General features: G+C 44.7%; 1 protein-coding gene across 3 annotated transcripts in view; it reads left to right on the top strand.

Annotated features, from left to right (window-relative positions):
- The window catches only part of LOC140399566 (Fc receptor-like protein 5), an 85,181-nt gene that overhangs the window by 18,720 nt on the left and 38,745 nt on the right, over positions 1-27,716 (top strand). For 2 of the 3 annotated variants that reach the window (XM_072489106.1, XM_072489108.1), the window contains exons 2-3: positions 2,541-2,570; positions 13,959-14,231. In XM_072489106.1, the coding sequence (XP_072345207.1) occupies positions 2,541-2,570; positions 13,959-14,231 (303 nt within the window). Of the gene's footprint in view, positions 1-2,540; positions 2,571-9,374; positions 9,538-13,958; positions 14,232-27,716 lie in introns of all 3 variants that reach the window. The other variant, XM_072489107.1, reaches the window with a different exon arrangement.

Here is a 27,716-nt window from a genome sequence, read left to right as displayed (position 1 = left end):
TGGCCTTACTCTGCCCACCTCTCATACTACTGTAGACTGTGTCAGTGTATTGTCAAATGGTACCTTTGGGTATTGTTATCTCTCTCGCCCTCTTTGTCTCTCTCTCTCCGGGCGCTTTCTCTCTCTCTCTCTCTGTCTATCACTCTATCTAAGTATCTCTCCATCCATTCTCTCTCTCATACACAGACATACAATACTCACTGTATTCCGCGCACACAGGCACAGAGGCATCAATACTCTCTCTCTATCTCTCTCTCTCTCTTTCATACACACAAACAGCACTCACTCACGCTCACACGCACAGGCGTACAGACTGTCTATCTAGCTCTCGATCTCTCTATTCCATCCACACAAACAAGATTCACACTCGCGCGCATACACAGACACAGAGGCATTGATGCTCTCTCTCTCTCTATCTATCTCTCTATCTCTCTATCTCTCTCTCTCTGTTTCATTCACACACAGACAACCACGGTCAAAGGACCAGTTGTATTAATGCACTCCCCCCCCCCCACCCTCTCTCTCTGTATATATATATATATATATATATATCATTCATATACACAAACAGACAACGCTCATGGACGCAGGAACAGTGGCATTAATTCTCTCTTCATATCTATCTATCTATCTCTATCTATCGCTCCCCCTCTTTCATACACACACAGCCACAGACACACATGCTATTCTATTCAGCACGGTAGCATTGTGGATAGCACAATTGCTTCACAGCTCCAGGGTCCCAGGTTCGATTCCAGCTTGGGTCACTGTCTGTGCGGAGTCTGCACGTCCTCCCCGTGTGTGCGTGGGCTTCCTCCCACAGTCCAAAGATGTGCAGATTAGGTGGATTGGCCGTGATAAATTGCCCTTAGTGTCCAAAATTGCCCTTAGTGTTGGGTGGGGTTACTAGGTTATGGGGATAGGGTGGAGGTGTTAACCTTGGGTAGGGTGCTCTTTCCAAGAGCCGGTGCAGACTCGATGGGCCAAATGGCCTCCTTCTGCACTGTAAATTCTATGATTCTCAAGCTTTGATTAGTAAGTTTGCAGACGACACAAAGGTTGGTGGAATTGCGGATAGCGATGAGGACTGTCTGAGGATACAGCAGGATTTAGATTGTCTGGAGACTTGGGCGGAGAGATGGCAGATGGAGTTTAATCCGGACAAATGTGAGGTAATGCATTTTGGAAGGGCTAATGCAGGTAGGGAATATACAGTGAATGGTAGAACCCTCAAGAGTATTGAAAGTCAAAGAGATCTAGGAGTACAGGTCCACAGGTCATTGAAAGGGGCAACACAGGTGGAGAAGGTAGTCAAGAAGGCATACGGCATGCTTGCCTTCATTGGCCGGGGCATTGAGTATAAGAATTGGCAAGTCATGTTGCAGCTGTATAGAACCTTAGTTAGGCCACACTTGGAGTATAGTGTTCAATTCTGGTCTCCACACTACCAGAAGGATGTGGAGGCTTTAGAGAGGATGCAGAAGAGATTTACCAGAATGTTGCCTGGTCTGGAGTGCATAAGCTATGAGGAGCGATTGAATAAACTCGGTTTGTTCTCACTGGAACGAAGGAGGTTGAGGGGCGACCTGATAGAGGTATACAAAATTATGAGGGGCATAGACAGAGTGGATAGTCAGAGGCTTTTCCCCAGTGTAGAGGGGTCAATTACTAGGGGGCATAGGTTTAAGGTGAGATGGCAAGGTTTAGAGTAGATGTACGAGGCAAGTTTTTTACGCAGAGGGTAGTGGGTGCCTGGAACTCACTACCGGAGGAGGTAGTGGAAGCAGGGACGATAGGGACATTTAAGGGGCATCTTGACAAATATATGAATAGGATGGGAATAGAAGGATACGGACCCAGGAAGTGTAGAAGATTGTAGTTTAGTCGGGCAGTATGGTCGGCACGGGCTTGGAGGGCCGAAGGGCCTGTTCCTGTGCTGTACATTTCTTTGTTCTTTGTTTGTTCTTTCATTCTATCTAACTGTCTGTCTATCTATCAATTATCTATCTACCTTTCTATCCATCCATCTATCTATATGTCTTTCTACCTATCTCTCGCTCTCTCTCTCACACACACACAAACTGCACTCACACACGCGCACCCACAGGGACAGCGAAATTCTTGTTCTCTATCTATATCTATATCTATCTCTTCTCTCTCACACACAACCAACACTCACACACTCAGGATCAGAGACATCCCTGCTCTCTGTCTCCCTCACACAAATCACCAACTGACTATTAAGGTGCTGGAGAAACTCACACCTCAGCACCAATCCATTTGCAATTAACTCCGTTTTACAGATTAAAGCAACGACCAGCACTTTGTCTCCCGAATGTTAGTCTCATGATTATTGACAGTCACGATCTTCAACAGATCACTTTTGGTCAAAAGTTCTATTTCAGGACATGGCTCTGAGAAAAAGCAAACAGGAATGTGTCACTTCTCTAGGTTGATTCAAGCTTCCTCTTGTCTCTCAACGCAAGATTGCAGCAAATCAACAGAGTCTTAAAAATTATATTTCTCGTTATGTTTTTCAGTGGGAATGGCATCTCAGTCGGCAGCACAAGGTACGTTGAATTTTGAACGACTATTCGCAACCTTTTAAAGCAACGACATGATAGTCAATATTCATCATGAGCTTCACAGATGCCAATAATCTTTCTTAGTATCACAAGTAGACTTACATTAAAACTGTCACGACGTTACGTTCAAAAGCCCCTCGTCGTCAACCTCCAACGGCTTTTCGGCTACACGGAGGGAGAATTTAGATTGTCTTTCGCACCCTATGGGAGGAAACCGGAGCACCCGGAGGAATCCCAAGCAGACATGGGGTTATCGCACAGATGCCGCACAGAAAATGACATGCGCCAGGAATCGAACCCTTGTCCCTGGTGCTGTGAAGCAAGAGTGCTAACCATTGTGCTCACGTGCCAATCTATAGGTTGCGAGGCGGTAGATGTAGAACTCAGATGAGGAGGAACTACTTCTCACAGAGGATGGTAAACCTGTGGAACTCGCTGCCCCGGAGTGCGGTGGAATCTGAATCATTAAATGGTTTCGAGAAGCAAAATATGTAATTCTGATGAAAAATAAACGGGTTAAAGTGATATGGGAAATGGGTAGGTAGGTTAATTTGAGACCAGGAAGAGATCAGTAATGATCTGATTGAATTGTGGAGCAGGTTCACAGGGCTGAATTACGGACTTGCGGGAGCTTCCGGCCTCATCACGCTCTCGCTCTCGCTCAAGAAAAACTAGGCCAGTGAATAACGGAACAGGGCCAAAAAATTAATCGGCACCAATGCACTGAAGAGTTTGCTATGAAACCGGCACTCTCCCGTAGGCGAATTCAGGATTCAGCGGAGCGTGGTGTGAAGTCAATTATTAACACTTTTGCCCCATGTCCATACAATTAACGACAGCCATCGTTATCCAATAGCCTCCCGTCATTCAGCGGCTTCCCCAGCAATTGGTCACGCTGGCGCCGATTCGAACTCCTTTTTAACAACGTGGACAAGGCATAATGGCTACGGGGGTCTCCCAGGCCATCGGAGGTCCTTGATGGTCTGGGGAAGTGCAGAATGGCTCCGTCTACTGCCCCCGGAATGTTTTTATCCTGGCACTGCCCAGCTCGGCATTGCACCCTGGCAATGGCAAGGCCTCCCCAGGCGTGGGCCACCATGTGAGGGTGGGGGAGACATGGGGCTGGGGAAACTGTGTGTGGGGGGGGGAATCACTCGGGTAACATCGTGCCCACCCTTGGATCCTAACCCCATTCCGGGGACAACCCCCGACCTTGCCCGTCTGCCCCACCATAACCCCACATGGGCTGCGGAGGCCTTCGGCCGCGAAGCTGAAGGCAATCGCTCATAGGGGCGCGTTGCTTGGAGAGACAGGTAAAGGGTCAGGGGTCAGCCCGCAGTGCGGAAGAAAGTGTCAGAGGCATCGTAATGATTGTGCAAAAAGGTGTTTTAATGTGCTGTCCAATACTCCATTCCCGAGAGTGCCGACCCCAACCTTCGCGGCCCCAAAACCCACCCCCTTCCCACCCTCTACCTAACCCACACACCCCTACCTCTGTGCCTTCAGTGATCCTCAACGTGCTTTGCCTTCCCAGCTCTACCACTATATTTCGGTGTTTCCCCGGGATGCACAAAGCATACAAAGTGGCGAGGATTAGTGGGAAACCAAAGGATTGGGAAGCCTTTAAAAGCGAGCAGAGGAGAACGGAGAACTACAAAGCAATAAGCGTGGGGGGTTGGGGGGGGGGGGGTGGGGGGGAAGATGAAGGACGAGTGAAAGCTAGCGAGTGATATAAAAGAAGATAGGAAGAGATTTTTAAAGATCTAAAAGGTAAGACATAGGCAAAAATAGACATTGGGCAACTAGAACGTGTGGTTGGAGAAGTAATACTAGGAAACAAAGAAATGTCAGACGAACTGAATGGTTACTTTGCATCTGCCTTCACGGTGGAAGACACCAGTGGGATGCCCAAGCTCCAGGAGATCCAGGGGCAGAGGTGAGTGCAGTGACCATTACTAAGGAGAAGGTTCTGGGGAAACTGAAAGGTCTGAAGGTGGATAAATCACCTGGACCGGATGGACTACACCCCATGGTCTGAAAAGAGATAGCTGAGGAAATTGTGGAGGCATTCGTGATGATTTTTCATAAATCACTGTAGGCAGGAATGGTCCCAGAAGACTGGACAGTTGCTAATGTAACACCCCTGTTTTAGAAGGGAGGGAGACAGAAGGAAAATTATAGGCCGGTTGGCCTGACTTCGGTCATTGGTAAGATTTTAGAGTCTGTTATTAAAGATGAGATCACGAAGCACTTGGAAGTGCATGGTAAAATAGGACTGAGTCAGCACAGCTTCGTCAAGGGGAGGTCGTGTCTGACAAATCTGTTAACTTTCTTTGAGGAGTTACCAAGCAAGTTAGACAAAGGAGAACCAGTGGACGTGATTTATTTAGATTTCCAGAAGGCCTTTGACAAGGTGCCGCATAGGAGACTGTTAAATAAGTGAAGAGCCCATGGTGTTAAGGGTAAGATCCTGTCATGGATAGAGGATTGGCTGACTGGCAGAAGGCAAAGAGTGGGGAAAAGGGGTCTTTTTCAGGATGGCAGCCGGTGACTAGTGGTGTGCCTCAGGGGTCTGTGCTGGGACCACAACTTTTCACAATATACATTAATGATCTGGAAGAAGGTACTGAAGGCACTGTTGCTAAGTTCGCAGATGATACAAAGATCTGTAGAGGGACAGGTAGTATTGAGGACGCAAGGGGGCTGCAGAAGGACTTCGCCAAGCTAGGAGAGTGGGCAATGAAGTAGCAAATGAAATACAATGTGGAAAAGTGTGAGGTTATGCACTTTGGAAGGAGGAATCTAGGCACAGACTATTTTCAAAATGGGGAAATGATTCGGAAAGCAGAAGCACAAAGGGGCTTGGGAGTCCTTGTTCACGAGTCTCTTAAGGTTAATGTGCAAGTTCAGTCGGCAGTTAGGAAGGCAAATGCAGTGTTAACATTCATGTCAAGAGGGCGAGAATACAAGACCAGGGATGTACTTCTGAGGCTGTATGAGGCTCTGGTCAGACCCCATTTGGAGTATTGTGAGCAGTTTTGGCTCGGTATCTAAGGAATGGTGTGCTGGCCTTGGAAAGGGTCCAGAGGAGGTTCACAAGAATGATCCGTGGAATGAAGAGCTTGTCGTATGACGAACGTTTGAGGACTCTCGGTCTGTACTCGTTGGAGCTTAGAAGCATCTTATTGATACATACAAGATACTGCGAGGCCTGGATTAAGTCCGCTGCTCATATGAGGAGTGTTTGAGGACTCTGGGTCTGTACTCGATGGAGTTTAGACGTTCGAGGGGCTGGGAGGGGGGATCTTATTGAAACTTACAGGACAGTGTGAGACCTGGATAGCGTGGACGTGGAGAGAATGTTTCCACTTGTCGGAAAAACTAGAAGCAGAGGACACCATCTCAGACTAAAGGGGCGATCCTTTAAAACAGATGAGGAGGAATTTTTTCAGCCAGAGGGTGGTGAATCTGTGGAACTCTTCCCCGCAGAAGGCTGTGGAGGCCAATTCACTGAGTGTCTTTAAGACCGAGATAGATAGGTTCTTGGTCAATAAAGGAATCAGCGGTTATGGGGAGAAGGCAGGAGAATGGGATCGAGAAAAATATCAGCCGTGATTGAATGGCGGAGCAGACTCGATGGGCCGAGTGGCCTGTCTGCTCCTATGTCTTATGGTCTTATGCTTAGCTGATCCGTGGCCTTCGGTGTGGCTGGAGGGCGTCATCTAGAGGTGCTGGGGCAGGAGGGCAGCGGCTCACCTGTCGACAACACATTCAGAGCCGTGCCCCCTATCCCGCGTGTAGACGTCAAGACACGGTCTCATCAGAAGGGTGCAACTTAGTTGTGTTAGTGGTCACCGTCTCCAGTCCATGTGACGGGCCCCGGTTGGCACTCAGCGCCCCCTTCTCCCGGTCGGTGCCCACTGCCACCCCTGGTGGCTCTCCACATCCGTGTCACTGCTCTCGGCTATGCTCCTCAGAAACTGGGACACATCGCCCAGTAACCGGGCCATGTTCGGCAGTGCCTGAGCCATGCTGACCTGCGACTGGGACAAGCTCAGCAGCAACTCGGCCATTCCCACCTGAGAGCAGGACATGTCCCGTAGAAGCCCATCAAGGGGCCTCTGATGACCTGGGAGACCCCGTCCCTGATGCCATTCCGCCTGCTCCACGTTTTAGAAAGGAGAATGAATCGGAGCCACCGTGAGCACTTCCTGGAGACGCCTCAGAATGACAGGAGGCCGATGGATAAACGGTGGCTGGCATTATTCCTTTGGAAATGGGGTTTAAGTTGTGACAACTGCTTGCTCAGCAGGCTCTGGCGACATCCTGACTTTGTCTATGGGAGCTGGGCAGTTGCATCGCAAACAGTTTGGTGTCTGGCCCGGATCTCGGTTTTGACCTCTCCCGCTGTTCACTGGCCTCATTTTGGGGAGGCAACAGCGTAACGAGGCTGGAAGATCATGCCCAGAATATTATACATGTGCACTACTCCTAACTTCATTGCTTTTTTTTGATCTCTCTCCATGCCTCAACTAATAATAATAATTGTTAGTAGTGTCACAAGCTGTCTTACCTTAACATTGCAACAGAATCATTCGATTTACAGTGCAGAAGGAGGTCATTTAGCCCATGGAGTCTGCACCGGCTGTTGGAAAGAGCACCCTATTTAAGCCCACACCTCCATCAGATCCCCCTAAACCAGTAACCCAACCTAACATTTCTGGACACGACGGGCAATATAGCATGGCCAATGTACCTAACCTGCACACCTTTGCACTTTGGGAGGAAACGAGATCATACGGAGGAATCCCACGCAGTCATGGGGAGAGAAAATGCAATCTCCATTCAGCCATTTACCCGAGGCCGGTATTTATCGCGAGTCCCTGGATCTGTGCGACAGCAGTGCTAACCACTGTGCCACCGTGCCACCCGACTGAAGCTACCGCAATGAAGATAATGCTAAAATCCCCTGGCCAACACATTTCGGCGCCTGTTCGGGGACACAGAGGGAGAATTCAGTATGTCCATTTCACATACCAGCATATTTTGGGGGTTTGTGGGAAGAAACCGGAGCGTCCGGAGGAAACCCACGCAGACACGGGGAGAACGTGCAGACTCCGCACAGCCAGTGACCCAGCGGGGAATCGAACCCGGCTCCCAGGCGCTGTGAAGCAACATGATAACTGCAGCCACTGTGCCGTCCTATTATCTATTTGTAAATTCCTCTGGACCCAGAACGCCAGGGATATAAACATTCCTCTAACTCTTCTTTCTTGTGCATCTTGTGCATCATTGCTTCATCGTTCTGAGTTTAACTTTAGTTCCATTGGTCATTCTCCTTGGAATGTGCCCTTTGAAACTTTTTCACTTTTATCAAGTTGCCTAATACCTCCATAGAAATTACACTCACAAAGCTGCACACATTCCGATAGAACACACACAATCATTGAATCTCAGACACACACATGGCGTGACTGGGCACGCCATCCACCAACTTCAAAGTCCATTCCGTCCATCATGGACAGACAGTGACAGGAACGCATACAATGTGAAGTAAAGTGCACAGGAAGAACCCACCAGAGCTCCTCCACCAGCATCTTCCCAACACACGACTTCTACCGTCTAGAATTGCATGGACAGCAAATGGATGGGCACACACAGTCATTTACCAGAAACCCATCCTCACTTGGATCTAAATCGGCGTTCCCTCGCTGTCGCTGGGTCGAAATTCTGGAACGCCCTCACTAACATCGCTGTGGGTCGACCTACTCCACACGGATTGCAGCCGTTCAAGAAGATGATACGCCTCCATTTTCTCTTCGACAATTCGTACTTGCCCAAAGAAATGCTAACCCACGTCCCATGAAAGAATTTATTTTAAAATCTGAAGTCATATCCAGGTCATGTTTATTCAAGGTCCCCATGAAGTGCTGTGGTACACTTTTTAATTGCATTTCAGGAAGTATTAAATGCTTGTGTTGAAGGCACTGCTGTTGATTACACAAGAACCATCTCGAGTTGACGTGGTCATGTCAGTGAGTTGACATCCCATCACCAGTTGAGGCTGTGCAGACTTCTCCTTTCTCTTGTGTGGACAGGAAGCTTCTGAGTTACAGATCTGTCTTTCTCTTGTGTCATGAAGCATTCTCCGAAAGTTACCCTGCAATAGTTGGAATAGGTCAATTAAAAATCCAGAGGAGACCGAACAAAACATTTACTGCAAAGTTTTCATTCACAAGATGTGGGCGCACAGGTAGCACGGTAGCACAGTGGTTAGCACTGTGGCTTCACAGCGCCAGGGTCTCAAGTTCGTCCTCCACGGGGTCACTGTCTGTGCGGAGTCTGCACCTTCTCCCCGTGTGTGCGTGGGTTTCCTCCGGGTGCTCAGGTTTCCTCCCACGGTCCAAAGACGTGCAGGTTAGGTGCATTGGCCATGTTAAATTACGCTTAGTGGCCAAAAAGGTGAGGAGGGGTTATTGGGTTAAGGGAATAGGGTTGAAGTGAGCGCTTATGTGGATTGCTGCAGACTCGATGGGCTGAATGGCCTCCTTCTGCACTCTATGTTCCATGTTCTGTGTTCTAATGATGGCATCAACAGCTTTTGCCAATCACTGGGAATGTGTGGCATTGTTGATAATTTTAAACAGCAGTTTCGAGCCAGAAACATACTGTGTGTCTGCAGTAAAAAGAACTTTATGGGGCCAGAACCGAAATCTTTCTGTCCTCACTGGCTGCAGGTGAGGCCCCAGAGGACTGGAAAAACCTATTGTTGTTCTTTTGTTCATGAAGGGTAGCAAGATTAATCCAGGAAATTACAGGCCGGTTTGCCTTCCGTCAGAAGTAGCGAAATTCTTGCTGTGGATTCTCCGAGACAGGATTTGCTCCAATTTCTAAACAAGTGGACGTATGAGCGAGAGGCTGCATGGTTTTGTGAAGTCACACGGGGTCAGAGGTGAGCTGATGAGGTGGATACAGAACTGGCTCGGTCACAGACGACAGACAGTAGCAAAGGAAGGGTGCTTTACTGAATTTCTCTAATCCTGGTCGTTTGTGCGTCCCCCATATGCATTGCTTCATCGTTCTGAGTTTAACCTTCTGTTCCCTCGGCCGTTTTCCCTGGAATGCCCCCGAAAACCTTTTCCACTTTCTATCATGTTTCCCAATCCCTCTATAAAAATAACACACGCAAAGCTTCACACATTCCGGTGCAACACTCACTCTCTCCCACACACACACATGTGTAGTAGTCGGCACCCCATCCACCACCTTCAACGTTTTTTCCTCCACCATCGGCACACGGTGGCGGGACCACGTAAATTCTGAAAAAAGTGGACTCAAAGAAACCACCAAGCTCCTTCGCCAAAACCTTGCAAACACACGTCTTCTACGAGAACTGCACGGGCAGGATGGGGACACAAGCATTTGCTACAAATCCACATTCACGTGGATCTATATCGGCTGTTACTTCGCTGCAGCTGGGTGAAAGTTTGGAACTCCCTCACTAACAGCACTGTGGATGTGCCTACTCCACACGGACAACAGCCGTTCTAGAAGGTGGTACACCTCCATATTCTCATGGACAATTAGAAATGGCCAATTAACATGCTTGCTCACGTCCCATTAATGCATTTTTCAAAAACCTGAATTCATATCCAAGTTATATTTATTCAAAGTCCCCATCAAGTGCTGGGGTACATTTTTAATTGCATTGAAGGCGGTTTTAAATGCTTATGTTGGAGCTACTGCTGATGATTGTACAACAGCCATCTCGAGTTGACGCGGTCATGTCAGTGAGTTCAGTTCCCATCAGCAAACACCAGTTGACGCTGTGCAGACGTCTCCTTTCTCTTGTGTGGTCAGGAAGCTTCTGAATTGCAGGTCTGTCTTTCTCTTGTGTCATGAAGAATTCTCCAAACGTAATGCTGCAATAGTCAGGAAAGGTCAATCAAAAATCCAGAGGAGACCGAACAAATCAGATAGTGCGATTTTGTCGTTGACAGGATGTGGGCGGAATTGATGGCATCAGCATTTGTTGTCAATCCCTGGAACTGAGTGGCATTGTGGGCCACTATTAACAGCAGTTCAGAGCCAATCACAATGCTGCGTGCCTGCAGTAAAAAGTCAGCCTGGCAGTTTTAGAGGGGAGGTTACCTTCGGGCCTCAGTGCACCAAATATATATTTGCAACAAAGCTCTGAGATTATCTGGGTCACATTGAGATCAAAAAGGAGGAGGTGTTGGGCGTCTTGAAAAACGTTCAGGTAGGTAAGTCCCCACGGCCTGATGGGATCTCCCCAGGAACCTGAGGGAGGCAAGGTAGGAAACTTTCTGAGGCCTTGTCTGAATATTTGTACTTTTCCCTGGCTGCAGATGAGTCCCCAGAGGACTGGAGAATAGCGAATGCTGTTCCTTTGTTTAAGAGGTGCAGCAAGAATAATCCAAGAAATTATGGGCCAGTGACATCCACGTCTGGTAGGGAATCTTTTGGAAAGGATTCTTCCAGACAGGATTCACTCCCATTTATGAAGCGAGTTAAGCAGAGGCAGCATGGTTTTGTGAAGCGGAAGTCATGTCTCACTAACTTGATCGAGTTTTTCGAGAAGTGACGAAGGTGATTGGTTTAGGGAGGGTAGAAGATGTTGTCTACATGGACATTAGTAAAGCCTCTGGAAAGGTCACTCGGGGCAGACTGGCGCAGAGGAGTGAAGTCGCACGGGTTCAGAGGTGAGCTGGTCAGGTGGATACAGAACTGGCTCGGTCATAAAAGACAGAGGGCAGCAGTGGAAGATGCACATCTGAATGGTGGGCTGTGACGAGTGATGTTCCGCATGTTGGGACCTTTACTGTTTGTAGTATAAATAAATGATTTAGAGGAACAGTTAACTGGTCTCATCAGCAAATTTGCGGAAGACGCAACGTTTGGTGGGATTGCGGATAGCGATGAGCAGCAGGGTGTATATCGGTTTTGGGGGAGGGATGACAGATGGAGTTAAATCGGGATATATGTGAGGTGATGCATTTGGAATGTCTAATTCCGTGGGAAATAACAGTAAATGGTAGAACCCTTAGGACAAAACAAAGAACAAAGAACAAAGAAATGTACAGCACAGGAACAGGCCCTTCGGCCCTCCAAGCCCGTGCCGACCATACTGCCCGACTAAACTACAATCTTCTACACTTCCTGGGTCCGTATCCTTCTATTCCCATCCTATTCATATATTTGTCAAGATGCCCCTTAAATGTCCCTATCGTCCCTGCTTCCACCACCTCCTCCGGCAGCGAGTTCCAGGCACCCACTACCCTCTGCGTAAAAAACTTGCCTCGTACATCTACTCTAAACTTTGCCCCTCTCACCTTAAACCTATGCCCCCTAGTAATTGACCCCTCTACCCCGGGGAAAAGCCTCTGACTATCCAATTAGCTATGAGGTTGGATAAACTCAGTTTGTTCTCACTGGAATGATGGAGGTCGAGGGTCGACCTGGTAGAAATCTACAAAATTATGAGGGGCATGGACAGCGTGGATAGTCAGAAGTTTTTTTCGAAGTGTGGAAGAGTCAGATACTAGGGGACATAGGTATAAAGTGCAAGGGGCAACATTTCGAAAGGTGAGCGAGGGAAGGTGTTTTTGCACAATTGTGCCTGGAACTATCTGCCGAAGGGGACGGAAGCAGGTACGATAGTGACTTTTAAAAATACATGAATGGGATGGTAATAGAGGGCGACGGACCCCGGAAATACAGAAGGTTTCAGGTTAGATGGACAGCATGGTTGGCGCAGGTGGGTCATTAATCTGTGAAATTCTCTTTCGGACAAGGGCGTGGATGCAGCGTCATTGAATATATCCAAGGCTGAGATCTGCAACTTATTTTACGAGACAAAGGTTAATCGGCTGGACTGGGAAGGGTGGGGGTAGTCAGGATCAGATACGAATAGATCAGGAATGATCTTATTGAATGGCGTAATAGGATTATATTGGCCTGCTGCTGAGCTGCAGTTTCCTATGTTTCTCAGTCTGTGGGGAGTAAACAAAGGTGGATTGCAAAGTGGGTCTCGAACTCTCATATTCCCCATCCATTCTGCCGGTTAGATTAGAATTGTCCCCTTGGTGAAGTTTGATCTACCTCGCATTGATTACAGGAAAATCTACCACAGGTATCATTCTGCCTAGCGCTGATTTCATCTGTGTGAAATCACTAAGGATCTCACCTTAGGTGCATTTAAAAAAATATATGTATTTAGCGCCTAGCCCACAATGTAAGAGTCAACCACATGGTGATGACCATCATGTAGGCCAGCCTAGGTAATGACAGTGGAAGTTCAGGCGCAGTAACTCTGTGGTTAGGGAGGGCAGATTTAGCACTTATGCCGGAGTCCAGGGTTCAATTCAAGCCTTGAGTAACTGTTGGGTTGGAGTTTGCACATTCTCCCCGTGTGTGCGTGGGTTTCCTCCGGGTGCTCCGGTTTCCTCCCACAGACCAAATAGGTGCAGGTTAGGTGGATTGACCATGATAAATTGCCCCTTACTGTCCTCTTGTTCAGGGGGGTTATTGGCCTATGGGGATGGTGTGGTGCTGTGGGCCTAGGTAGTGTGCACTTTCATCCCTATGATGCAGACTCGAATAGCCTCCTTCTGCACTATAGGAATTCTATTAACCTGTCCATGTTTGGACACTAAGGGGCAATTGAACATGGCCAATCCAACTGACCTGTGGGAGGAAACGGGAGCACCGGGAGGAAACCCGCGCAGGCAGACATCCTGCCAGAATCGAACCCTGGTCCTCGACACTGTAAGGCAGTAGTGCTAACGTCTGCGCCACCCATCCACCCACCGTCCAGGGCCAGTTCTCAGCCACGATAACACATGAACTAAACCCACGTATCAATGTCTATTATTACTTCAGACGCTGTCCTGTTTTTGAGTGGTGCTAATCAACTGGGCTATTTTGACATTGATCACCGTAACTAGAAGACAGTTGGCAATCTGTTGGTTAAATAAATCGTTTTGAATAATTGCTTTTAAACTTCATTTTGGGGTTAAACTCAAAACAGATGATACAGCGCGTGAATTGGATGGGATTTGAGGTATGCTAGTGTGTGTATCCAGTTACCACTGTAAGACCCCAGTCTCATCATTCCTTTTGAAGATAAATACTCAGTTCATATCACCTTGTGCTAACAGCAATGACCCGGATTGACTAACATCTCTATTTGCGCAATAATGAAGTAACATACATCGTGTTAGGTGTTGTTGCTTGTCTGAATCGAAAGTCACTATTTGGGGTCGGTGTGGTGAACGTTAGTGAATGGACAACACACACTTCTATCGATTGACAGACTTAAATGTCCTCCTTGTTTTCCATTGGCCTCCACAGGTGAGACCACAGCACCGGTCCTGACAATGGAACCACCATGGGTTAGATTCCTGACTGGTGACAGAATCGTTCTCACATGCGATGCTGGAAGGCGTTCTCGCTCCAAGAATTATATATGGCATAAAAGTGATCGGGGTGACAGACCTGGGGAGGAAAGTTATACCATCATGAATGCTTCAAAGAACGATAGTGGAGTGTATAAATGTAAAACCAAAACAGATTCATCTGGTCCCAGCACCCCCTACAGCAACACCATTCACGTGAACATCACTGGTAAGTTAAGTTGCTCTCACTTTTACATCCGAACTTTTTATCAATTAACAATTGAATGGAGGAACTGTTCTGAAAAACTTTTGAAATTGGTGTCTGACAAAATATACCGACGAGGTGAATCCATCCCCTCCAATGTTGCTTCTTTGACAAGTGCAAGTTGAGATATCGTCGTCGATGATTAATCCCGAAAGGGAAGTCAACAGTAACTGATTTCCGATCACAACAGCTAACAGCACCGCAAGACCTATCCAGGGTCAGCCAGAGCTGTCGATTCCCTTCTGAATTGGCTCTTATCTCGGGGAATTAACGAGACCAGAAATTGGGCCTCCGTCCCTAAGCAGAGCAAATTGTATTCCACAAGCCCCCTGGGGAGAGCGATCGGATCGTTCCCGTGGTTCCGTGGTGCTTACAAAGTCCGTCTCCCCAAAGGTCCACTGCTCATATGAGGAGTGGTTGAGGACACTCGATCTGTACTCAATGGAGTTTAGAAAGTCGAGGGGCGGGGGGGGGGGGGGGGGAGGCGTATTGAAACTTACAGGACAGTGTGAGGCCTGGGTAGTGTGGACGTGGAGAGAATGTTTCCACTTGTAGGAACAATTAGAAGCAGAGGACACCATCTCCGACTAAAGGGACAATCCTTTAAAACAGAGATGAGGAAGGATTTCTTCAGCCAGAGGGTGGTGGATCTGTGGAATCCTTGCCGCAGAAGGCTGTGGAGGTCAATTCACTGAGCTTCTATAAGACATAGGTAGGTCATGATTAATAAGGGGATCAGAGGTTATGGTGAGAAGGCAGGAGAATGGGGTTGAGAAAAATATCAGCCATGATTGAATGACGGAGCAGACTCGATGGGCCGACAGGCCTAATTCTGTGCTTATATCTTATCGTCTAAGTCCGTTCTCAGTGTTCAAGCCACTGGGTGGGTGGGGAGGGGGGGGGGTAATCGCGCCAGGCCAAGCGGGGCTGGAAAATGGTGAAATTGGTCCTGACGCTGTCTCCCTGCTTCAGCGGTTGTAGGTATTCCCACACCGTCCCCTCCCGTGTTTACGCCATGCAAGATACCGTTCGCGTCCATTCCATCATCGTTCCTAGTATCCCCAGTATCACTGTCTCCACAGGTTCAGACGTATAAAGTGTCTCCCGGTTGAACACCTCTGTCCTGCATCCGCCTGCTTCAATACTGCCTCTGGAGATCTGGATTCCTTTGCACTTTCCCGCCAATCTCGGGAACGCCAAACTAAGGCAGATTATCAACCTGCGGCCCATCAGCAGTTGTACCGATGCCGCTCTGGTCGTAATGTGTGGTGTGTTATGGTGGCTGAAGAAAAAAACATGCCAACCTCGTATCTACGGATCGCATGGACTCTTTCTACAATTCCCTCTTGAAAGTCTGCCCTGCTCGTTCCGCCACAACGTTTGAGAAAGTTTGGTCTACGGCGGTTTGGATGTGCTTCAGGAAGCGTGAAAATGTCTCGCTAGTAAATCTTTATCCATTATCTCCAGGATGCTAAGTCTATTAAATGAGAGGCCTACCTTCTCGGTGGCAGCCGTCGAACTGGTGGATGGCTTACGTTGGATGTCAAACCTAAAGGTGGATTTAGCAGTAAGACAGAGTACTTCTCTGAAATTGGCTCTGGGGCGCACACACACCGCCCGTCACTCTCCTCAATAAATTCACTTATTTTTTATAAAACATCTTACTTAAACAAGAGGAAGCAAGTTGTAACATGGTAAGTGTACTGGAAAGTGCACTTGGAACCAAATTGTGGCTAAACTAGCAAAGCACCTCCCTTACACTGAGGAAATACCCGTGCAATTCGGGTCATTTTGAACCTTAAAGCTAGCCTAATTAATTATTAAATCCTAACTATATTAATTTCACTTATACCACAACCTTAAACTAAAACATTCTTCACCCTTAAGTATGGGCGACAGAACAAGGACCATAGCGCAATAGCTTATGTACCACAAGGGAATGCTGAAAAAGAAATGAAACAAATAATTAAAGTACTAAAAAGCAGAGGTTAACCCTCGTACCCTTTGCATCATGATTTAATTAGAAAAATTAGGCGAAGAGAGCTTGGGCGAAATTCTCCCCCAACGGCGGGATGCCCGCCGACTGGCGCCAAAGCCGGCGCCAATCAGACGGGCATCGCGCCGGCAAAAAGGTGCAGAAGTCTCCGCATCTTTGGCGGCCGAGCCCCAACATTGAGGGGCTAGGCTGACGCCGGAGGGATTTCCGCCCCGCCAGCTGGCGGAAATGGCGTTTGTTGCCCCGCCAGCTGGCGCGGAAATGCGGCGCATGCGCGGGAGCGTCAGCGGCCGCTGTCAGTTTCCCAGCGCATGCGCGGGAGCGTCAGCGGCCGCTGTCAGTTTCCCGCGCATGCGCAGTGGGGAGAGTCTCTTCCGCCTCCGCCATGGTGGAGGCCGTAGCGGAGGCGGAAGGGAAAGAGTGCCCCCAAGGCACAGGCCCGCCCGCGGATCGGTGGGCCCCGACCGCGGGCCAGGCCACCATGGGGGCACCCCCAGGGGCCAGATCGCCCCGCGCCCCCACCCCCACCCGGAGCCCGCCCACGCCGCCTGGTCCCGCCGGTAAATACCAGGTTTGATTTACGTCGGCGGGACAGGCAATTCCTAGGCGGGACTTCGGCCCATCCGGGCCGGAGAATCCAGCGGGGGGTCCCGCCAACCGGCGCGGCCAGATTCCCGCCCCCGCCCAATCTCCGGGAGCGGAGACTTCGGCGGGGGCGGGGGGCGGGATTCACGGCGGCCAACGGCCATTCTCCGACCCGGCGGGGGGTCGGAGAATGACGCCCTTTAAGTCTACCCCCCCAAAACTAAACGAGCTACCTCGAAGCAGCACAATAGAGCTAACCCATCTCTGTGGCAAAAGAGTGGGAAGACTTCCAGGTAGTGGTGACAAGCCTACCGAGTTTAGTGATAGCTGGTTACCCAAGAAAAGAACTTTAATTCTGCATTAATTTCCTTTCTACTAAATAAGAACTTTCTTATCAAAGTTAAACATAGAAATTAATAGTTATTTAGAAGAGGAACAGCCCTTCTAAATTAAGATACAACTTTTTAAGGTGGTTAATGATCATAGTTATTAAGGTTTTTTCTTAAGTGGGCCTAAAAGCAGCCACCTATTAAGAAAGCGTCACAGCTCTAGTTTTATAAAAACCCATAATTTAGATATTTACTCAAAACCCCCTTAACCCTATTGGTTTTTTTAATAAGATTATAAAAGAACTTTTGTTAAAATGAGTAATAGGAGGATAAACCTCTCCCGACACAAGTGTATGTCAGAAAGAATTAAATCACTGATAATTAAACGATCCCAGACTGAGGCCATCATAATTTTATTTCTTAACTAGAAAAGCCTATTTTACCATTCGTTAACCCTACACAGGAATGTCTTAAGGAAAGATTAAAAGAAAGTAAAGGAACTCGGCAAACATAAACTCCGCTTGTTTACCAAAAACATCGCCTCTTGCCCCCTATAAGAGGTCCCGCCTGCCCTGTGACAATGTTCAACGGCCGCGGTATTTTGACCGTGCAAAGGTAGCGTAATCACTTGTCTTTTAAATGAAGACCCGTATGAAAGGCACCACGAGAGTTTAACTGTCTCTACTTTCTAATCAATGAAATTGATCTACTCGTGCAGAAGCGAGTATAACATCATTAGACGAGAAGACCCTATGGAGCTTCAAATACATAAATTAATTATGTAAATATTAATAATCCAAGGACATAAACAAAAAATATAATACTTCTAATTTAACTATTTTTGGTTGGGGTGACCAAGGGGAAAAATAAATCCCCCTTATCGACTGAGTACTCAAGTACTTAAAAGTTAGAATTACAATTCTAACCGATAAAATTTTTATCGAAAAATGACCCAGGATTTCCTGATCAATGAACCAAGTTACCCTAGGGATAACAGCGGAATCCTTTTTCAGAGTTCCTATCGACAAAAGGGTTTACGACCTCGATGTTGGATCAGGACATCCTAATGGTGCAACCGCTATTAAGGGTTCGTTTGTTCAACGATTAATAGTCCTACGTGATCTGAGTTCAGACCAGAGAAATCCAGGCCAGTTTCTATCTATGAATTTATTTTTCCTAGTACGAAATGACCGGAGAAATGGGGCCAATACTATTGGCACGCCCCATTTTCATCTATTGAACCAAACTAAAATAGATAAGAAAAGATTATCTATTGCCCAAGAAAAGGGTTGAGGTGGCAGAGCCTGGTAAGTGCAAAAGACCTAAGTCCTTTAATTCAGAGGTTCAAATCCTCTTCTCAACTACGCTCCAGTCCACAATACTCTATTTAATTAACCCTCTTGCCTATATTATCCCTGTTCTCCTTGCTACAGCCTTCCTTACCTTAATTGAACGAAAAATTCTCGGCTACATGCAATTCCGCAAGGGCCCGAATATTGTAGGCCCCTACGGCCTCCTTCAACCCATTGCTGATGGGTTAAAATTATTTATTAAAGAGCCCATTCGCCCCTCAGCATCCTCCCCCTTCCTATTTTTAATTACCCCAACAGTAGCCCTAGCCCTTTTAATATGAATACCACTCCCCCTCCCTCACTCTATTATTAACCTTAATTTAGGTTTCCTATTTATTCTAGCAATCTCAAGCCTAACCGTATTTACCATCTTAGGCTCCGGATGAGCATCTAATTCGAAATACGCCCTAATAGGGGCACTACGAGCCGTAGCACAAACTATCTCTTATGAGGTTAGCTTGGGCTTAATCCTCCTTTCAATAATCATCTTCGCTGGAGGCTTTACCCTACATACCTTTAATCTTGCTCAAGAAACAATTTGACTTTTAATTCCAGGATGACCATTAGCCCTAATATGATACATTTCAACACTCGCAGAATCCAACCGAGCACCATTCGACTTAACTGAGGGGGAATCAGAATTAGTTTCCGGGTTCAATATTGAATATGCAGGGGGACCCTTTGCTCTATTTTTCCTTGCTGAATATACAAACATTTTACTAATAAATACCCTTTCCGTCATTCTATTTATAGGAACCTCCTATAATCCCCTCATACCACAAATCTCCTCATTTAGCCTAATAATTAAAGCCACAATACTCACCGTATTTTTCTTATGAATCCGAGCATAGATTCCGGTATGATCAACTTATACACTTAGTATGAAAAAATTTCTTGCCATTAACCTTAGCAATTATTTTATGACATATAGCCCTACCCCTTGCCACAACAAGTCTACCCCCCCCCTAACCTAATCAGGAAGCGTGCCTGAACAAAGGGCCACTTTGATAGAGTGGATAATGAAAGTTAAAATCTTTCCTCTTCCTCCTAGAAAAATAGGGCTTGAACCCATATCTTAGAGATCAAAACTCTATGTACTTCCTATTATACCATTCCTAAGTAAAGTCAGCTAATTAAAGCTTTTGGGCCCATACCCCAGCCATGGTGGTTAAATTCCTTCCTTTACTAATGAATCCAACCATACTAACCATTATTATTTCAAGCCTAGGGCTCGGGACCACTTTAACATTCATTGGGTCCCATTGATTATTAGTCTGAATAGGACTAGAAATTAATACTCTAGCTATTATTCCCCTTATAATTCGTCAACATCACCCCCGAGCAGTAGAAGCCACCACAAAATACTTCATCACCCAAGCAACTGCCTCAGCTTTATTTTTGTTTGCTAGTGTCACAAACGCTTGAACTTCAGGAGAATGAAGTTTAATTGAATTAATTAATCCCACCTCCGCCACACTAGCAACAGCAGCACTAGCCTTAAAGATTGGTCTTGCCCCCTCCACTTCTGATTACCAGAAGTTCTTCAAGGATTAGATCTAACTACAGGCCTTATCCTGTCAACTTGACAAAAACTTGCCCCATTCGCTATTCTCCTTCAACTATCACCTTTATTAAATCCTAACCTCCTACTCTTATTTGGTGTAACATCAACAATTGTGGGTGGATGAGGGGGTCTTAACCAAACACAACTGCGAAAAATTCTAGCCTACTCATCAATCGCCAACTTAGGTTGAATAATTACAATTCTACATTATTCACCTGGTTTAACCCTATTAAATCTGATCCTTTACATATTTATAACACTTACAACATTCCTCTTATTTAAAATGCTTAACTCAACAGAAATTAACTCCATTTCCTCTTCCTCCTTAAAATCCCCCCTATTATCAGTCATTGCCTTAATAACCCTTCTCTCATTAGGTGGTTTACCTATCAGGCTTTATACCCAAATGATTAATTTTACAAGAATTAACAAAACAGAACCTAATTATCCCAGCCACAGCTATAGCTTTAATAACCCTCCTCAGTTTATTTTATATCCGCCTATGTTATGCTACCACATTAACTTATGTCCCCGGTCCCATTAATATATTATCTACATGACGAACAAAATCTTATGCCCCCGACTTAATTTTATTAATATCCGCCTCCATCTCCATATTCCTCCTCCCAATAACTGCCCTAATTCTTATACTTTTAACATAAGAAATTTAGGTTAATTAGACCAAAAGCCTTCAAAGCTTTAAATAGGGGTGAAACCCCTCTAATTTCTGCTAAGATTTGCAAGACTTTATCTCACATCTTCTGAATGCAACCCAGATGCTTTTATTAAGCTAAAATCTTCTAGATAAATAGGCCTCGATCCTATGAAAGTCTTAGTTAACAGCTAAGCGTTTAATCCAACGAAATTTTATCTAACTTTCCCCCGCGTCATACCGGTAGGGCGGGAGAAAGCCCCGGGAGAATTTAGTCTCCTGCTTTGGATTTGCAATCCAACATAAACAAATACTGCAGAGCTGTGATAAGAAGGGGAATTTAACCTCTATGCACGGAGCTACAATCCGCCGCTTGACTCTCAGCCATCTTACCTGTGGCAATTAATCGTTGACTCTTTTCTACTAACCACAAAGACATCGGTACCCTATATTTAATCTTTGGTGCATGAGCAGGCATAGTTGGGACAGCTTTGTCTTCTTATCCGAGCTGAACTCGGGCAACCGGGTTCACTCTTGGGTGGTAATCAGATTTATAATGTAATCGTGACAGCCCATGCCTTTGTAATAATTTTCTTTATAGTTATGCCAGTAATAATTGGTGGGTTTGGAAACTGATTAGTACCATTAATAATTGGTGCACCAGACATAGCTTTTCCTCGTATAAATAATATAAGCTTTTGATTGCTTCCTCCTTCCTTCCTTCTTCTACCGGCTTCAGCTGGAGTAGAAGCTGGTGCAGGGACTGGATGAACAGTTTATCCCCCATTAGCTGGTAATATAGCCCATGCCGGAGCATCCGTTGATTTAACCATCTTCTCTCTTCACTTAGCTGGCATTTCATCAATTTTGGCCTCAATTAATTTTATTACAACTATTATTAATATAAAACCCCCAGCTGTCTCACAATACCAAACTCCCTTATTTGTATGATCTATTCTTGTAACGACTGTTCTTCTTCTTCTATCTCTCCCTGTCCTTGCAGCCGGGATTACAATGCTATTAACAGACCGAAATCTTAATACAACATTCTTTGATCCTGCAGGAGGTGGAGACCCAATGCTTTATCAACATTTATTCTGATTTTTTGGTCATCCAGAAGTCTACATCTTAATTTTACCTGGGTTCGGCATAATCTCCCATGTAGTAGCCTACTATTCAGGTAAAAAAGAACCCTTTGGTTATATAGGAATAGTTTGAGCAATAATAGCAATTGGGCTACTTGGTTTTATTGTCTGAGCTCACCACATATTTACAGTAGGAATAGATGTAGATACACGAGCTTACTTTACCTCAGCAACAATAATTATTGCTATTCCAACAGGTGTTAAAGTATTTAGCTGACTAGCAACACTTCATGGGGGATCTATCAAACGAGAAACACCCTTATTATGAGCACTTGGGTTTATTTTCTTATTTACTGTTGGAGGACTAACAGGGATTGTTTTAGCTAATTCCTCTTTAGATATTGTTCTTCATGACACCTACTACGTAGTAGCCCATTTCCACTATGTTCTTTCCATAGGAGCAGTTTTTGCTATTATAGCAGGTTTTATTCATTGATTTCCTTTAATATCAGGCTTTACCCTTCACTCGACTTGAACAAAAATCCAATTTATAATTATATTTATTGGAGTAAATTTAACCTTCTTCCCACAACATTTCCGAGGCCTAGCAGGAATGCCACGACGTTATTCTGACTACCCAGATGCATATGCCCTATGAAACACAGTCTCATCAATCGGCTCTTTAATTTCCCTTGTAGCCGTAATTATATTACTATTTATTATCTGAGAAGCCTTTGCTTCAAAACGAGAAGTGTTATCCATTGAACTCCCTAACGCAAATGTAGAATGACTTCATGGTTGTCCACCCCCCTACCACACCTACGAAGAACCAGCATTTGTACAAATCCAACGATCATTTTAACAAGAAAGGAAGGAATTGAACCCCCATAAGTTGGTTTCAAGCCAACTACATAACCACTCTGCCACTTTCTTTATAAGATTCTAGTAAAACATATTACACTGCCTTGTCGAGGCAGAATTGTGAGTTTAAACCTCGCGCATCTTAATTAATAATGGCACACCCCTCACAATTAGGATTTCAAGATGCAGCCTCCCCAGTTATGGAAGAACTTATTCACTTTCACGACCACACATTAATAATTGTATTTTTAATTAGCACCTTAGTCCTCTATATTATTACAGCAATAGTTTCGACTAAACTCACAAATAAATATATTCTTGATTCTCAAGAAATCGAAATTGTCTGGACTATTCTCCCTGCTATTATTCTTATCATAATTGCTCTACCATCCTTGCGGATTCTATACCTCATAGATGAAATCAATGACCCTCACTTAACTATTAAAGCTATAGGCCATCACTGATATTGAAGCTACGAATATACAGATTATGAAGACTTGGGCTTTAACTCTTATATAATTCAAACACAAGACTTCGCCCCGGGTCAATTTCGTTTATTAGAAACAGATCATCGAATAGTTGTACCTATAGAATCCCCCATCCGAGTTCTAATATCAGCAGAAGATGTCCTTCATGCATGAGCTGTTCCAGCCCTCGGAGTAAAGATAGCTGCTGTCCCTGGACGGCTTAATCAAACCGCCTTTATTATTTCTCGCCCGGGTGTTTACTGCGGCCAATGTTCTGAAATTTGTGGGGCTAACCATAGTTTTATACACATTGTTGTAGAAGCAGTTCCCCTTGAACACTTCGAAACCTGATCTTCATTAATATTAGAAGAAGCTTCACTAAGAAGCTAAACCGGGCCAAGCATTAGCCTTTTAAGCTAAATATTGGTGATTCCCTACCACCCTTCGTGATATGCCTCAATTAAATCCTAGCCCTTGATTTATTATTCTCTTATTTTCATGAGTTATTTTCGTAACCATTCTCCCAAATAAAGTGATAAACCACTTATTTAATAATGAACCTACCTTGAAAAGTACAGAAAAATCTAAACCAGCCCCCTGAAACTGACCATGATTATAAGCTTTTTTGATCAATTCTTAAGTCCCTCTCTTCTAGGAATTCCACTAATTGCCCTAGCTATTTCACTCCCATGATTAATTTTCCCCACCCCAACTTCTCGATGATTAAATAACCGACTATTGACTCTTCAAGCATGATTTATTCACCGATTTATTTATCAGCTTATACAACCTATAAATTTCGGAGGTCATAAATGAGCTATTTTATTTACAGCCCTAATATTATTCTTAATTACCATCAATCTTCTAGGACTCCTCCCTTACACTTTTACCCCTACAACCCAACTTTCCATTAATATAGCTTTTGCCTTACCTTTGTGATTTACAACTGTATTAATTGGCATACTTAATCAACCAACCATTGCTCTCGGACACTTATTACCTGAAGGTACACCAACTCCTTTAGTACCAGTATTAATTATTATCGAAACTATCAGCTTATTTATTCGACCATTAGCTTTAGGAGTCCGATTAACAGCCAATTTAACAGCTGGTCACCTTCTTATACAATTAATCGCAACTGCAGCCTTTGTACTTTTAACTATAATGCCAACCGTAGCTATATTAACCTCTCTCGTACTGCTCTTATTAACTATTTTGGAAGTAGCTGTAGCAATGATTCAAGCATATGTATTTGTTCTCCTTTTAAGCCTATATCTACAAGAAAATGTATAATGGCTCACCAAGCACATGCATATCACATAGTTGACCCAAGCCCATGACCATTAACCGGAGCTACCGCTGCTCTTCTTATAACATCAGGCCTAGCCATCTGATTTCACTTTCACACATTACTCCTCCTTGACTGAGGACTTACCCTCCTTCTCCTCACCATAATCCAATGATGACGAGATATTATTCGTGAGGGCACATTTCAAGGACATCATTCACCTCCTGTCCAAAAAGGGCTCCGTTACGGAATAATTCTTTTTATTGTATCAGAAGTGTTTTTCTTTCTAGGCTTTTTCTGAGCCTTTTACCATTCAAGTTTAGCCCCTACCCCTGAATTAGGGGGGTGTTGACCACCCACTGGAATTAGTCCACTAGACCCATTCGAAGTACCACTTCTAAATACTGCAGTGCTTCTAGCCTCAGGAGTAACCGTAACTTGGGCCCACCATAGTTTAATAGGGGGGAACCGAAAAGAAACTATTCAAGCACTTAGCCTAACTATTATCTTAGGTGCTTATTTTACAGCCCTTCAAGCCATAGAATATTATGAAGCGCCCTTTACCATCGCTGATGGGGTGTATGGAACAACATTCTTCGTAGCCACAGGCTTTCATGGCCTCCATGTTATCATTGGCACAACATTCTTAGCAGTTTGTCTTCTACGACAACTCCAATATCATTTTACATCTGAACATCATTTTGGCTTTGAAGCTGCCGCATGATACTGACATTTTGTTGATGTAGTATGGTTATTCCTCTATGTGTCTATTTATTGATGAGGCTCATAATTACTTTTCTAGTATAAATTAGTACAAGTGATTTCCAATTACTTAATCTTGGTTAAAACCCAAGGAAAAGTAATGAGCCTCATCATGTTTTGTGTCGCAATCACGGCCCTGGTTTCCCTAATCCTTGCTTTTATTGCATTTTGACTTCCATCATTAAAACCTGATAACGAAAAATTGTCTCCATATGAATGTGGTTTTGACCCATTAGGTAGCGCACGCCTACCATTCTCCCTACGATTCTTTCTTGTAGCCATCCTCTTCCTACTTTTTGACTTAGAAATTGCCCTTCTTCTCCCCCTTCCATGAGGAAATCAACTATTTTCACCATTCTCCACAATATTTTGAACGGCAATTATTCTAGTTCTTCTTACCTTCTTACCTTGAATGACTTCAAGGAGGACTGGAATGAGCAGAATAAGTGTTTAGTCCAAAATTAAGACCACTAATTTCGGCTTAGTAAATTATGGTGAGAGTCCATAAACACTTTATGTCCTCAATATATTTTAGCTTCAGTTCAGCATTTATACTGGGCCTGATAGGCCTCGCATTTAACCGCTCACACCTCTTATCCGCACTCTTATGTTTAGAAGGAATAATACTAACCCTCTTTGTTGCTACCGCAACCTGATCCTTAATATTGAATTCTACTTCTAGTTCAATTTGACCTATGATTCTCCTTACTTTCTCAGCCTGCGAAGCTAGTGCAGGTCTAGCAATCCTAGTCGCAGCCTCACGCTCACACGGCTCTGACAATTTACAAAATCTAAATCTTCTTCAATGCTAAAAATTTTAATTCCAACAATTATGCTTTTCCCAACCACCTGATTTTTGAATAAAAAATGATTATTTGCAAATTTTGATTTTTGCTGCTCAGTTTAACATATATATGACATAGCCCACATACCTTAATATATACATAATACCCTCATTCATATATCAACTTTAATAGACTATCCCCTACTAGTATCATATATCTATGCTTAGTCCCCATTAATCTATAATCAACTATATCATTACATACTATGTTTAATACACATTAAGTTACTGCCAACTATATCATTACATTAAATATTTAACCCTCATTCATATATGATCAAAATTTCCATTCCATTATATTATTCATTTAACCCTCATTTACTTAATTATAATTAACGAGGGCTGGATAGAAACCCGTATCTCCCTATTTAATGGAAAAAATTGTTCGGTTTGTGGCACATTACTGATTAATCCCCACTAATTGATCAAATCTGGCATCTGATTAATGCTCGATATACATATCACCCTTAACTGCATCAAACTGGTATTACGCTAGCTCCCTTTAATGACACATAATCCTTGACTGTCTCAAGATTTATCTCCCTCCCAGCTTTTTTTTTTCGGTATGATTGTCAAAAGACCATATCTGAAAGGAATAGAGATAATGACGTCATATATGTCACGTTTCGATTTTTTTGATTAGTGTAACTATGGTTTAAGGAAAACATACTATTAATCCACAAAAAATCCACCACCGTAATTAATTAGTGTAGGTTGGTATATCATTATATGGGGCATAAAGCTATATATCTGGCATAATTGATAATTATTATGTTCTACCCGGCTTTGAGAGAAAAATAAAAAATAAAATTTCAAAACCTTTTTTTTGGTAAAAAACCCTTAATATACACGGACACCTCGAAAAACCCCGAAAACGAGGGCCGACATATATTATTTTACTAAGCATGTGGAAAAATCACTGTATAGTGTTATAATGTGATGCTAACGTAGCTTAATTTAAAGCATGGCACTGAAGATGCTAAGATGGGAAATAAAATTTTCCGTGGGCACGTTAGGTTTGGTCCTGACCTGAGTGTTAATTATAACTAAAATTATACATGCAAGTTTCAGCATCCCCGTGAGAATGCCCTAAGTATTCTATTAAATAATTAGGAGCGGGCATCAGGCACACGTCACGTGGCCCAAGGCGCCTTGCTAAGCCACACCCCCAAGGGACTTCAGCAGTAATAAACATTGATAACATAAGCGAAAGCTTGAATCAGTTAAAGTCAACAGAGCTGGTAAATCTCGTGCCAGCCACCGCGGTTATACGAGTAACTCATATTAACATTTCCCGGCGTAAAGTGTGATTTAAGGATTAATCTCCAATTAAATACAGTTATGAACTCATCAAGCTGTTATACGCACTCATGAACAGAATAATCAACGACGAAAGTGACTCTAAATTACCAGAAATCTTGATGTCACGACAGTTGGGCCCCAAACTAGGATTAGATACCCTACTATGCCCTACCATAAACTTAGACAATAATCTACTATATTGTCCGCCAGAGTACTACAAGCGCTAGCTTAAAACCCAAAGGACTTGGTGGTGCCCCACACCCACCTAGAGGAGCCTGTTCTATAACCGATAATCCCCGTTAAACCTCACCACTTCTTGCCATTAACGTCTATATACCGCCGTCGTCAGCTCACCCCGTGAG

The sequence above is a fragment of the Scyliorhinus torazame genome, chromosome 23 (assembly GCF_047496885.1).
Source record: "Scyliorhinus torazame isolate Kashiwa2021f chromosome 23, sScyTor2.1, whole genome shotgun sequence".
NCBI classification, from domain to species: Eukaryota; Metazoa; Chordata; class Chondrichthyes; order Carcharhiniformes; family Scyliorhinidae; genus Scyliorhinus; species Scyliorhinus torazame.
The sequence above is the reverse complement of the archived record's forward strand: the minus strand, read 5'-3'. Positions and strand labels throughout refer to the sequence as shown.